The 14,478-nt window shown below is 56.4% G+C and overlaps 1 protein-coding gene across 1 annotated transcript in view; it reads right to left on the minus strand.

Annotated features, from left to right (window-relative positions):
- EDC4 (enhancer of mRNA decapping 4) overlaps positions 1 to 13,852 on the minus strand; it is a 52,796-nt gene extending 38,944 nt beyond the window's left edge. Inside the window, 8 exon segments of the mRNA XM_064160693.1 lie at positions 394 to 503; positions 2,457 to 2,561; positions 3,049 to 3,196; positions 4,662 to 4,836; positions 6,566 to 6,665; positions 8,336 to 8,447; positions 9,775 to 9,931; positions 13,704 to 13,852. Coding sequence (XP_064016763.1) covers positions 394 to 503; positions 2,457 to 2,561; positions 3,049 to 3,196; positions 4,662 to 4,836; positions 6,566 to 6,665; positions 8,336 to 8,447; positions 9,775 to 9,931; positions 13,704 to 13,782 — 986 coding nt within the window. The 5' untranslated portion in view covers positions 13,783 to 13,852.
- Between the last annotated feature and the right edge of the window lie 626 nt (positions 13,853 to 14,478).

The following is a 14,478-nucleotide window of genomic DNA, read 5'->3' on the forward strand; positions in this document are numbered from 1 at the left end:
CTGAAGGTGGTTAGTGTGGAGAAGAGGAGGCTGAAGCCAGCTGGGGTTGGGCTCTGCTATCCAGTAGCAAGTGACAGGATGAGGAAATGGCCTCAAGTTGCTCCAGCAGAGGTTTGGGTTCAACACTGGAAGAAACTTCCTCCTTGAAAGGATTCTCAAAGCCTGGAAGAGGCTTCCCAGTGGTTGAATTCCTGTCCCTGGGAGTGCTTCAAATATATGGTGCTGAGGGCCATGGGTGAGCACCAGACATGGCAGAGTTAAGAGAATGGTTGGATCCAATGGTCTCAAAAGTCCCCTCCAATTCCAAAGCCCCCTGATTCTGTACCAAGGAACCCAAGACAGGAAATGCTGCTCTCTGCTGCAGGGTCCTCCATGCTGTAGCCCTCCACTTACCTTGGCTCGTCCTGCCCCTCGATGTAGATCTGCCAGAACTTGACAAAGCCATCATGGCTTGCTGTGGCCAGCACAGTCCCATCTGGAGAAAGAGCTCCCTCGCTCAGGCACTGCATAGAGGGGAGAAAGAATGCACAGAGAAGTCACTACAGCTTCAAACAACAACTGGACTAGTGGCAGGAGCTGAGAGTGGTCTTCACCACGCCCCGAGGTGGTTACCCCTGCGGGCTCTGTTTGCAATACACAGCTCCAGACACCGCAATTAACTACAAGGGATTGCAGAGCGCAGGGTGCTGGGGATCTCCTGGCTCACCACTATCTCTGCTGTTCCATCTCAGTGGCACAACTGTTTTGCCACCATCCTGTTCAGGGAGTGAACTTGGACTCTTCCCAGCTCTTTCTTTTATATCCAAAATATCACCTGCTCAGCTGCACTCCTGGCTTGCAGACTTAGAACTACACTCACCAGGGAAAGTAATAAACATGGTAAGAATCATATGTAGAAAACATAATAAAGATGACTTTGGGCTGCAGTTTCTCTTTGTCACACAAATCCCCAGCAGTGTTAATGGCTCCGTTTCCCAGGAGACCTGAGAGAAAGCTGGGGAGGAATTTGTGCCAGTGCCAGGACAAAGGGCACTGACTTTGAACTGGGAGAGGGGAGGTTGAGACTGGAGGAAGGAACTGGTGGCAGTGAGGGTAGGGAGAGACTGGCATAAGATGCCTAGGGAGGCTGTGGCTGCTCCTTCCCTGGAGGTGTTGAAGGCCAGGCTTGATCAGACCTTGAGCACCCTGTGCTGGTGGGAGGCATGGGGTTGGCACTGGATGCCCTGAGGTCACTTCCAACCCAACTCATTCTAGGACTCTATGAAACACAGTCTGATGAGCAGGCCCTGAGAAACAGAGGAGGGATCTTTCCAGAACCATTTTCAAAGCAGGTGACTACACCTTCCCCTCAGACCTTCACACAAAGGCTGCTCACCAACAGTGTTTGTACAGAGGCTGTGGGTGCCAGTGTGGCTGAGTAAGGGGCTGGGATGCTTAACAATCACCTGCAGCTCCTGAGGCACTCTAGCCCAGGTGGTCTGTGCTAGCACCTGTGCTGTTCAGTGTTTGTAGCACTGCTATAGACAGAGGGGTCGAGGCACCACCAGCAGTGTGCAGCTGGCACCAAGCTGAGTGGTGCTCTCGATGTGCCAGAGGCACAGGATGGCATCCAGAGGGACCTGGATAGGCTGCAGAGGTGGCCCAGGAGAGCCTCCTGAGGTTCAACAGCAGCAGCAAGTGCAGAGTCCTGCAGCTGGGCTGGAACAATCCTCACTGACAACCCAGGCTGGGGGAGGAGGTGACAGAAAGCAGCCCTGAGGGAAAGGCCTTGGGGGTGCTGGTGGGGGAGAGGCTGGGCAGGAGGCAGCAGTGGGCACTGGCAGCACAGAAGTCCAAGGGCAGCCTGGGCTGCATCCAAAGCAGCGTGGGCAGAGGTGGAGAGAAGGGATCCTGCCCCTCTGCTGTGCTCTGGGGAGACCTCAGCTGTGGGACCCCAGCACAGGAGACCTGGGCCTGATGGAAAGGGTCCAGGAAAAGGCCATGGAGATCAGAGGATGCAGCAGCTCTGCTGTGGGCACAGGCTGAGGGAGCTGAGGGGGTGCAGCCTGAGGGGGTGCAGCCTGGGGAGGAGAAGGCTCCAGGGAGACCTCAGAGCTGCTGCCAGCACCTGAGTGGGCTACAAGCAGGCTGCAGAGGGACTGCCAAAGGCCTGCAGGGACAGGACCAGGGGCAATGGCTGCAAACCAGAGCAGAGTAGGTCTAGATTGGGTGTTAAGAACAGGTTCTTTACTATGAGGCTTCTGGAATACTGCAACAGGCTGCCCAAGGAGGTAGTTGGGGCCCATCCCTGGAGATTAAGGTGAGTCTGGACAGGGCTCTGGGCAACCTGCTAGTGGAGATGTCCCTGCTGCCTGCAGGGGGTTTGGACTGGATGCCCTTTGGAGGTCTCTTCCAGGCCAGAGCATTCTGTGATGCTGTGGGCTGCAGGGATCAGCTCTGTGCTGGCAAGGCCATACCGTGCTGTGGCCTTTCACTACGATGAAGCCTTCCTTGATGCTAGGCACTTCCACGGGCCAGGAGCTGTTGTTGGTTCGGATGATATCCAAATCCCACACCTCTGCCTGGAAGACAAATGTAACCCAGGTTCATTTCTACAGCTACTGGGCTGAGCCAGTGGAGAACTGCTCATATGTTTATCTCAGCTCCTGACACACCAGTCCAGTGGCACAGGTGTGACAGAGCCCTTCCCACTGCCACTCAACACTACCACCAGGAGCTTTCCTGGCACCCAGCCATACACAAGTGCAAGGCACTCTTCTTGGCACTGGCAGCTTCTGCTCACTAAGCCCTCTCCCCTTGGCCCAAGGGGTGATGCCTCTGGCCCTTCACATCGTTTCACCCAGTATGTGGTAGTGAGTAAAGCCATCCCTTTCCTTCCTCCCAAGTGCTGCAGAAAGGTCAGCAGGACCTCTCCACAGCTCCCATGGGAGGAGCCCCAGCATAGACCAGAGCAGCGCCTTTCCACCTCCAACCACATCAGCTCCTTCCTTCATCAGCTCTCTCCCTCTGACGCCAAGGGACAAGGTCCCCAGAGCAGGCTGCTCTTACCCTGTCCTCGTGCAGCAAAGCCAAGGTCTGGCTGCCCTCCTCGATGCTCTCCTCGCTGTCATCGGGGATGAAGGGGCACCAGATGATCCTGCGGGAGGCGTTCAGGGGTGTGCCCTCAGGGCGCTTGATGTTCACCAGGATTTCCTCTCTGGCACCATGGTTAAGGCATGGAACATTCTGGCTGTGCTACAGACACTTAGCATGAAGCTGTTCAGGTCTGGTGCTGGTCATACTGGATCAGATCTCGGGAGGATTTGGGTCATATGGATTCCAGAAGAGAGCAGCAGAGGCTCCCATGAGAACGCAGGCAGTGCCGGCACAGGAACATGCACGGGCACAGGCAGGCAGTGCCGGCATGGGCATAGGCACATGCACGGGCACAGGACATGGACGGGTGCAGGCAGGCAGCACCGGCAGAGGCATAGGCACATGCATGGGTGCAGGCACAGGCACGGGCACTGGAAGTGATCGAAGCAGAGTCTCCCAGCTGCAGACAGGGGCAGGCCAGGCACAAGAGGGGCACACAGCCACGCCTGAACGCATGAGCCACAAGACTGATGGGCAGAGGAGATGACTGCAGCGAGCTCCACACCGCTGCTGTGGAGAGACAAAGGAGCTACCGCACGGCCTGGGGCAGAGAGCTCTGCTCCACTCAGACATATCCGACCCTGGACAACCACAACCAACCTCTGCTCCAGCTGCTTTGGAAAGGATGCTCAACAGCTGGAGCCTACAGGAAAGCTGGGGAAGAGGACCGTCCAGCCCAGATGCTGGAGTCTCTTCATAAGGGAATGTGGTGACAGATCAAGGGGTGATGGCTGCAAACAAAGAGGGGAGACTGGATATGGAAAAGAAATTCTTCAGTGAGGGTGGGGAAGACACTGGCACAGGTTGCCCAGGGAGGTTGTGGCTGCCCCTGCCTGGTGTTCAAGGCCATGTGCAACCTGTGCCGGTGGGACGTGTCCCTGCCCATGCCAGCGGATGGTCTTTGAGGTCCCTTCCAACTCAACCCAATCCAACCCATTCTGTGATTCCATGAATTAAAATGAAGAAGCCAAAGCTAAGACAACAGACTGCACAGACCGAGAAGCTTCCCAAGAGCCTGAGCACTCACCCCTGGCAGCAGGAAGAGAAAGGTTTAGGGCAATGAACCCAACATTAGCAACAAATCTCAGGACCAGCAGAAGAAGAGTGATGACAGGTTGGGAAGGAAGACAGGAAGCAGGAGGGAAGTGTTGCATCCTCTTCCCCCGAAAAGCAACTGAGAAAACCAGCTAAAAAGCAGGCAGAGGTGAGCAGAAAGCTTGGTCCCATGGCCGAGGAGTCCCTGCCCCTGTGCAAGGCACAGCCTGACACTTTCCACTGACTACTTCTGCCTTGCCCAGGAGCACCAAGCTGGCAGTGCTGGAATGCCAAGGCAGGTGTGATTGCAGGCACCACTTGTGCTGGGTACAGACAGAGACTGCCTGATTTGACACTCTGGAAGGGTGAAGCATGGACCCTTTCCCGTGGATCTTTTCCCCCTGCAAGCTGCTTCTCTGGGGCAGCCACAAGAGCAGCTGCCAGGAGCAGGTGCCGCTCACAGCAGCAGGGACCAAGCTTTGCCAAGATACTGGATCTTGTCCTTCTCCATGGCCAGGCGCCACACAAAAAGGTTCCCAGCCTCATCCAGGCAGGCCAGCTGGGTGGAGTTGAGGTGAGCAAAGGCCAGGTCTGCCACACCACCCACGAAGCCCTTCAGCAAGATCCGCTCGGCCGTGCTGATGCTCATCACCCGCACCATGGCACCTAGGGGAGACAGGAGAGGTCACCTGGCAGCCACCTGGCACCCCCACAGGACTACCATTGTCCAGCCATCAACCTGTCACCTCCATAAAGTCATGGAGTGGGTTGGGTTGGAAAGCACCTCAAAGCTCATCCAGTGCCAACCCCTGCCATGGGCACGGACAGCTTCACCAGCTCAGACTGCTCAAGGTCTCACCCAGCCTGGCCTGGAACACCTCTGGGGTGGGGGCAGTTGCAACCTCCCTGGGCAACCTGTGCCAGTCTCTCCCGACTCTCACTACCAACAATTTCTTCCTCCTCTCCATTCTCACTCTCCCCTCTCCCAGCACAAAGCCATTGTCCCTCATCCTGGCACTCCCAGCCCTTGTCCAAAGTCTCTCCAGCTACTGCAAGGCTGCTCTGAGGGCTCCCTGAAGCCTTCTCTTCTCCAGGCTCAACAGACACAACTCTGCCAGCCTGTCCCCACAGCAGAGCTTCTCCAGCCTCTGATCATCTTTGTGGTCTCCTCTGGACCCTCTCCAGCAGCTCCAGGTCCTTCTTGTGCTGCAGGTGAGGTCTGAGCAGAGCAGAGGGGCAGAATCTCCTCCCTGTGCTGCTGCTCTGCCTGCAGCCAGCACACAGCTGGCTCTGGGCTGTCAGCAGCCAGTGCTGGCTCCTGTACCCATACTGCCATCAGCCCTCACTGGCAGCAGTCTGAAAGGACCTATCAGCAGGTGCCACATTCCCAGGGCAGCTCTCAGACATTTACTGCAGCTCTGGGTTTGGTGCAGAAGACTGCAACAGCAGCAGCCAGAAGGGCTTGGTCTGGGACAAGCTCAGTTCCCCACATCTTCTGATTCTTGAGCTCTGCAGATTGTAACTTTTCTACTTTGAAAGAAAACAACAGAAGCTGACTTCTGCTAGTTCCCAGGACTGTTCTCAGGAGAGACCTCTTCAATAAAAGTAAGGCCTAAATCTTTACCCCCAGATACCAAACGTCCAACACTGCCCTCCAGCCACACAGCATTAACTGAAGTGGCAACTTCATCATCAGTAACTGGAGAAAAGCAGGCACTGAGAGGCAGAAGGTTCCATGACACCTTCTGTAAGGGAAACATGGAAAGCAAAGAGCACTGCCCAGGGCTGATCCCTAACACTGTGGGCAGCAGGGGCAGGGAGGGGATTCTGCTCCTCTGCTGAGACCTCCCCTGCATTGCTGGGGCAGCTCTGGAGTGCTCAGCACAGTGCAGACAGGGACCTGCTGCAGCAGGGCCAGAGGAGGCCACAGCAGGGCTGGCAGGGCTCTGCTGTGAGGGCAGGCTGCAGCTTGGGAGTGGAGAGGAGGGAGAAATGTTTGGCACTGAGGGTGGGGAGAGCCTGGCACAGGCTGCCCAGAGAGGTGGGTGCTGCCCCATGACTGGCACCATTGCAGGTGAGGTTGGCTGGGGGTCTGAGCCCTCAACTGCTCTGGCTGCAGCTGTCCCTGCTGAGTGCAGGGGGTTGGACTGTTGGACTGGATGGCCTTGCAAGGTCCCTTCCTGCCCAAAGCAGTCTGGTCTTCTTCCCCCAATGAAAACTCTCCTACACATCCACCTCTGCTGTCCCCACTACTGCAGCTTCACTCTCACTCCCACTCTGATCCAAGTGCTGGCAGATGTGGTTCAGTTTCTGCCAGTTACCTTCCTCCAGTGCCCTTTTGGAGATCCAGAGAGCAGAAGCACACAGACCACATCCAGGACATAAAGCATCTCACCTCTGATGGCATAGGCCAGGTAGGAGTTTGAGACAGCTATCAGATTGCCATAGTAGTATTTCTGCTCCCAGTCGTATCTGGCCACAGGCTTTATTTTCACCTGCTCAGGAGAGACAAAACCAAACATGAGAAATCTGGAATCCACCTTCCCCTGGGACACACCTGCCAAGCATTGCAGTTCCTCTAGGGAAGGTCTGTGATGCTTAACAGTAAACTGCCCACAGCAGCACCTGGCAGAGCTGCACGCTGGATGCCAGCTAGCAGAGCCCTGGGCACTCAGGGTTCTGCAGGCAGAGGAAGGATTCCTTCTGTTGCAAGAAGGAATGCAGCTCATTGAGTAACACAGCATGGGGGAGTTGGAAGGGACCTCTGGAGGTCATTGAGTCCAACCTCTCTGCCAAGCCAGGGGCACCTAGAGAAGGTCACACAGGATCATGTCCAGGTGCACTGAAGTTCTCCAGAGATGGAGACTCCAGCACCTATCTGGGCAGCCTGCCCCAGTGTGCTCCAACCCACCCTGCCAAGCCAGGGGCACCTAGAGAAGTCACACAGGATCATGTCCAGCTGCACTGGAAGTTCTCCAGAGATGGAAACTTCAGCACCTCTTTGGGCAGCCTGCTCCATGGCTCTGTCACCTTTCAATTTCAGAAGTTCCTCCCCATGTTCAGATGCATCTTCTGATGTTCCAGGTTGTGCCCACTGACCCTTGTCCTGTCACTGGGTGCCACTGAGCAAAGCCTGGTCCCATCTTCCTGACATTTCCCTGTTAAGTATTGCTCAGCAATGATGAGGTCCTGGCTCAGGCTGCTCTCCTCTGGACTAAACAGCCCCAAGCCCTCAGCCTTTCCTCACTACAGAGCTGTTCCAGTCCCCTCAGCAGCCCTGTAGCCCTTTGCTGGACCACCTCTAGCAAGTCCCTGTCCTTCTTGAGCCAGAGAACGCAGAACTGGACCCAGCCCACCAGCTGTGGCCTCACCAGGAAACCTCCCTCGATCTGCAGGCCACACTCTTCTTGATGCACCCTAGGATGCCTTTGGCCTTCTTGGCCATTAGGGCACATTGCATGGTCATCCTCCTGTCCACCACCACTCCCAGGTCCTTGTCCCCAGCCCCTCTAAAGAGGGCCCTTTGCCGCACGGGTGCTGACTTCTCGTGAGTGCCGCTCCCAGGGGACAGAGCCTTGTTTCCCTGCCCAGCACCGTCCCTGGCAGCACCACGGCAATTCTGGCAGCACTGCTCCCTCACACCAGGGCCCAGCAGCCACTCGCTGTCTCTGCGACCCCTCCGCCCACTGCCACCAGGGCACTGAATGAGGAAAGGCTGAGGATGAAGAGCAGAGCTCTCTGGTGTTTGTTCTGAGCACGTCCCACTGCTCTGCTGCAGTCTCAGTGCACAGCTCAGCACGTTGGCCCTTCTGCAGCAATGACCTGCTGGGCAGAGCCTTCCGGAGAGCAACCTTCCCTCCACAGCAGAAATCTCCCAGGCAAGGAAAAATCTGCAGCAGCTTGTCTGTGAAGGAAGGGCACTTTCCCAGGATCCTACAGCTTAGTCATGGACTCATTCCTGAGCAGGAGGCTCTGGAGTCACAGCACCCATCAGCTGCAGGGCACCACCGCAATTCTACTCTGTGTTAAGCTCCTTGACAAACTCCTGCCTAAGGAGAAGTACTCCTATCAAATGGGAAAGAGAAGTAATTGCTGTTTAAATCACTCAAGCAGGAGCTGATGTGACTAAAGAGGAGACAGAGCTGTGCCTTCTCTTGCTCCTCACCTTGTTACTCCCTCTGGCCTTACTGGTGATGCTGGAGTCACTGCTGGCCACGACCTCCACATCTTTTGCTGATATCACCACACAAGTGGAGCTGTCATCACCTGAGAGGCAGCTGCTCAGAAAAGCAAGAGAAAAACAAGGAATCAGAGAGCACAGCTCAGCTCCCTGCCATTGGCAACCTCAGTATGTGCCCCTCGGAGCTCTGAGCTGAACAACTCCAACTGCTTTCAGCTGAGGGTCACACCTGTGGGTGACAGTCTGCCAAATGCCCTGGGCTGCCCAGCTCAGACCCTGCCAGGTATTTCAGTGGAGCACCGACCCAGCTTTGGTTCAAGCTGCCTGGCCTAAGCCAAAGCTGGCAGGGGCAAGGAGAAGGCAGGCCAGCCAACAGCCAACATGGCTCACTGCCTCCCAGCAGTGGCAGAGTCCTACACAGCTCATCACAGCAGCACAGGGAGCCAAGCAACACAGCAGCTCCCTAGTGTGCACTGGCACTGTGGCTTCCATGACAGAGCCCAAGCATTCCACCCCTGCAGGGTGTCTGAGCAGGCAAAGCACAGTGCAGGACAGACACAGCTCCACCAGCAGTTAAGGACAGTCCCAGCTAGGATGATTTGTCCTCTTTAAGTGATGTGGACAGAAATACTTGGATGAGTGCAAGGTCCTACTGCACTGGCAGCTGCTGAGTTAACCCTCAGGTAACTCAAGGCCCTGAAGAGCTCAGCTGGAGGTCTAGATGAGAACGGCAGAGCCTCAGAGCCTTGTTCATTTACCTCCACTCACCTGCCCTCAGGCCTGTTCCCTGCTCTCTGAACACCTCTGCTGCTATCATAGAATCATGGAATTGTTTGGGTTGGAGAAGACCTTTAAGATCATCAAGTCCAGCATTAACCCAGCACTACCAAGTCGGTGTAACCAATGTCCCTCAGCACCACATCACAGAATAGCTTTAGGTAGGAAAGAGACCTCAGAGATCATCACCTGCCATGGCAGGGACACTTCTCAACTAGACTTGGCTGCTCAATGCTCATCCAACCAGGCTTGAATACCCCCTGGAGCAGGCAGTCATAACCTTCTGGGCAGCCTGTGCCAAAGTCTCACCACCCTCACACTGCAGAAACCCCTCTCAGCTCCACTCAAACCCTGCTCTCCCTCAGCTCAAACCATTCCCCCTTGGCCTGTCTCTAGACACCCTCAGGAAAAGTCCCTCTGCAGCCTTCCTGCAAGATCCCTTCAGGTATAGGAAAACAGTTCTAAGGACCCCCTGGAGCCCTCTCCTCTCCAGGCTGCACCCCAGTTCCTGAGCAGGATGGCAGCCTCCACACATCAAAAGCTACAAAAGCTCTGACCAACATGGTGTTCCCCAGCACTGCCCAGCCTCACCAGAACTGACTTGAAACTCTTCTGTCCACACCCAGCCTGTTTCTGACCACACTTACATGACTTGCTTCTCCTGCAGGGCTCCCAGAGCAACGCTGCGGTGTGCTGGCTTGGCCAGAGAAGGTCCATCCGCAGCGGCAATGGGATCAGGCACCAGCAGCCCGTTCAGGTCTCCGTTGTATGAGTTCGATGGCCTCTGGTTCTCATTCACTGAGCCTAGGGAAGAACAGGACCAACCATCCACGACAGCACCAGCACAGTGCCAAGCACCCTGCCTGCAGATGACTTCTGCCGCTCTCTCAGGCAGAGCGTGCTGGATGGGGTGGGAAAAGACTTCTTCTCCAAACAGGATGTGTAAGAGATTATCCCATGTGAAGTGAAGCCACAGCTCTGTCCTTCCACCAGCAGCCCAGAAACCCCCACAGAACAGGTACAAAGAGCTGCAACCTCAAGGAGCCCTGGGTCAGAAAGACAAAGCTGCTAATTCAGATTGACTCAGTCCTCCTGCTTGCAGAGAGACCTTTGAAGCCCACACACAAAGCAGGCAGCTGCAGCCTTTGGGGGTACTTTCCAAAAGTTACCTCCAAGTGTAGGTGTTGGAGCAACTGAGCTCTGAACTCTGTAGCTGTGCCCATGGCATTCCCAGAGCTGCAGCTTGCTCTGCTAGCCACAAACAGGCCCCCAGCACTCAGGGTTTGGGTAAAGCAACCATTTCTGCATGGTCCCAGCAGTGCTTTGAAGGGCACTTGTGCCCTGACTTCAGCTCTTTGGTTCAGCACCAGTTGCATGGTGGCCTCTGTGCTTTCTGAAGGCTCTTAGGAGGGGATAAGTGTGGCAGGGGGATTAAGGAGACTCTTCCATTTCCCTAGTGAGGTAAATAGCTGCCAATACCCACTGCAGAGCAAGCCTGCTCCACATCAGCACAGCCCAGCTGAACCCTTCTGTCTCACCTGATGTCTTCACTGGGTTGGGAACTGGACTCTGGTATACTGTTGCCAGGTAACAACTGCTGCTGAGCTCTGGCAAAATGGGTGCTGCCAGGCCCAGGAGCTCCACTGCTAAGAGCACACAGAGCAAACCTGCCCAGGTGAGGCTGAGGGCAAGAGGCACATCCTCTGAAAGCCAGGCAAGCTCTGCTGCCAAAGAGGCTGCAAAAGACCAGGGGAGCAGACACAGCCACAGCTGTTCCTCCTCTGCCAGAACATTCCACGGGTGCCAGCAGCCTATGCTGCCACAGGATGCTCACCTGGCTGTGGGAGAACAGCATCACCACTCAGAGTACAAGGAAACTTCAGCCTGGGCAATGTCACCCTGTATCCACCTAACCCACCTGTGCTATGCCTGCTGCTGTGGCACTTGGTGGCTTCCTGTGCAGCTGCAGCTACTTCCATCAACTGCCAATCACCCTTTGTGACCCAAAGCAGGAAAACATTCACTGCAGAAAGAGCACTGAAGCTGCCAGAGAGAGATGACACATTCCTCATTTGCAGTGCTGCAGGGTGGGCTCTTGGCAGAGCAGAGGGGCAGAATCTCCTCCCTGTGCTGCTGCTCTCCCTGCTCTGGCTGCAGCCAGCACACAGCTGGCTCTGGGCTGCCAGCCACCAGTGCTGGCTCCTGGGGAGTTTGGTACCAACTGACACCCCCAAAGCCTTCTCTTCTGGACTGCTGTCAAGCAGGAAGGGAAGGAGGAAACACTCCCCAAATACACAACAACAATACAGTGATGGACACAACAACAATACAGTGATGCTCAGGGATAGGCAGAGGTGCTGCCTCGAGGTACAAGGAAGGGCAGAGCTCAGCATTTGTTGGGTATCAGAACAAACCCAGAATGCTAACCCAGAGCTGCAGATTCTGTTCTGTTCATACCTCTGCATAGAGCAGGAGCAGAGCGGAGACACTGAGCCTCCCCGAACGAGAAGCTCTGCCTGGCTTCCTTCAGGAACCCCACAAGGGTGGGGCAAAAACCCCTGGGACACCCTGGTTAGCAGCAGAGATTCCAGCACAGACTGAAGGATCCAGCCCACAGCCACAGCAGGGCTCTTCATAGCATGGTCCCAGCTTGAAGGCCCATGGTTTGTCATGCAGCTCCCTTGCTGAGAGGGTGGCATCAAGAAGACAAAGGCTCAGAAGCAGTGGGTGATGTTTGCCCAAGCTGGGAGAACACTGTGGAGGGAGGCCCTGGCTTGGCACAACTGAAGAGCTGCTGTGACAGCTGCAACTCTCCAGAGCAGGGAGTGTCTGATGTCACCTGTCTGCAGAGCACCCAGAGGAGCTCAGAGCTGCATGCACCTGGTCCTGCACAGCACCCCGGGAAGGCAGCTACACTTGTCTGTGGGGAGTGAGAATCTGGCAGGGAGAGCAGTTAGAGCAAGCCCAACCCCACGCAGCAGTTCTGTTGCTTCTGCTCTTTCAAAAGCCTTCCACAGTCCTCCAGCTTCCTTCTGCTCAGAGACTCTGCCAGAGTTCCAAGAGGCTTTAACAAAGGTGTGCTCCTGCTCCTCGCCCTGCTACACCCAGTTCTTTCACACCTAACATCACCCAGGCAACGATTCCTGCTGAGAGCCACAGTTCCTCACTGCTTCACTTCCTGCCCATTTCCTTCCTCTTCCCTCAAGTGCTGTCTTCATGCACCCAGGCTGACAGAGAAGGTATAAAGGAAAGGCAAGAAGAAAACAAGAACAAAGACTCCACACTCAGTAATTCCTTTGCTTCAACCAGCAAGAGAAGCTGCTTTGGGGAACTCCAACCGTTTCCCACTCTGGACACATCAGCTCAAACAATGCCTGTGAAAGAGGCGCTCCCCGGCCTCGCATCGACTTCTCCTGGGAAGAGTCAGCCAGCAGCACCCAAGGGCTCCAAAAAAAGCCAGAAACGACCTCAGGCAAGGAGAAGTTTCTCTGTGGGTGGTCAAACTCAGGCAGCTGCAGGTTGGCTCCATCACCCCATGTGCCACTGCACCTCTCCCACAGCAATCCTGCATCCAATCCCTCCTCCTTTTGGCCAAGCAGCACGTGGCAGCTCTTCTGGAGGTACCACAGTCCTGTTGACTCTCAGGACACTTAAAGGCTACATTATTGCTGCCCTTTCCTCAGCAAGAGCACAATGCTGGCACAGACCCTGCCCTCTGCCCAGAGGCTAAGGCTTTCTTTGCAAGCCACGCATGATCTTAGCCTCTGTCAAACCATTAACCTCAGTAGGTTTGACTGGAACATTCTGGGAAGTTCAGAAAGCTACGAGGGGGGTTGAGAGTGAAGCTCAGCTCTGGGGGAGTGGGAACACACTTTACACAGCCACCTCCTGCCCCTGCTGCTATTCACCACTGCCATTTTCACAGACAGAGGAATCCACTGAGCTCTGAGCAGAGAAGTGCAATAGCTCAAAGCAAAAGGAAGAGACTCACAACTACTTTAAGCAAACCTACAAGTCCATTTCACGTTCAAGTAAGATGGAAAGGACAGAAGCACTTATCTCAGAGAGGCCTGACAGCCTCTTCCACCGAGCACTGCGGGAAAAGTTCCAATACTCTCAGCGAATGAGGGAACTCGGAGCGCAAGGGCTCAGCGCTGCTCAGCGCCCTGCAGCAACACCTCTGGCGCAAAGAGCGCAGAGATGACAGCGAGCTCTGGATCCGAACTGCTCCCACTCTGTTCAGTACCAAGAATCCTTTTTCACAAGCGAGGCTCCTCAATCCTCTGCCCGGCTCGCACCACTCTCCCCGCTGGCTCCCGGGCTCCTCGGACAGAGAAGCAGAACCGAGCAGGACCCCCCTGGCCCCAGCGGGGCACAGCCGGCGCAGGACGATGCCACCAGCGCGTCCAGTGGCCCCGGGCTGCAGTGCGGCCGCCTGACAGACGTCGGAGCTCAGCGAACCGGCGGCAGACAATCCCGCAGCCCCGGCCCCCGCCGGGCCCTGGGCGCCGGCCCCGCCCCGCCTCGGCCCGGCCCGCCGGCAGCAGCCTCCCGCACTCCGGCCTCGGCCTCTCACCTGCTGGTCGGTCCAGCTTGAGGATGTCCCGCAGGTGCTGGGTAGCGTCCTCGATGTCGATGCTGGAGGAGGAGGCCATGGGGCCCGGCCCGCTTCCCGCCGCCCGCACAGCCTCCAGCGCGCTGCCCCGGCCCGCCCGCCCGCGCTTCCGCCTCCGGTCCGGGCCCTGGTGCGCCGGGCAGAAACTGCTGCCAGCACGAAGGTTCCACGAGCGGAGCCGGGCAGGTTGAGCGCCGGCTCCCCTGGGCCCCGCCCGCAGCGGGAGCCTTCCCACCGCAGCCGTCCTCATCCTCGCCGCTGCCAGCAGCCCAGGCGCGGAAGGGGAGCTGCTGGCTGCGGCACCCTTCGGGCCGCTCCAGTGTCCCGGCCCGTAGGCTCCCCGGCAGCGACAGGGCAGGCTCTCCAGAGGGAAAACCCCTGCGGCCTCGGCGGCTGCACACAAATTTCCTGCCCCGGAGGCGACAGTTTCGGCTCGTCTGTACAAAACCCAGGAGCTGAGACAAGTAAATTCGGCCTCCGGAGTGACTCAGAAGCGTCTAAGCAGCGCTGGTTTAGACGCTGGTGTTCAGCTACTCCAGGTAAGGAGCAAAGGGCACGACAAAGAGCCCTCGAAAGATCTCCGTGACCGGTGCCAGGGGATAACTGCTTCCAACTTTTAGTGGCCTAAAAGCTGGTTTTTAATAGTTTTTTAAACTTACCACCTGCCACATACATCATTCCTTGAAGGTGGCTGTTGAGCAAGCACTCTCTTGGCTTTCTGAGCACATTGTGCAAG

The sequence above is a fragment of the Pogoniulus pusillus genome, chromosome 20 (genome assembly GCF_015220805.1).
Source record: "Pogoniulus pusillus isolate bPogPus1 chromosome 20, bPogPus1.pri, whole genome shotgun sequence".
Lineage (NCBI taxonomy): Eukaryota > Metazoa > Chordata > Aves > Piciformes > Lybiidae > Pogoniulus > Pogoniulus pusillus.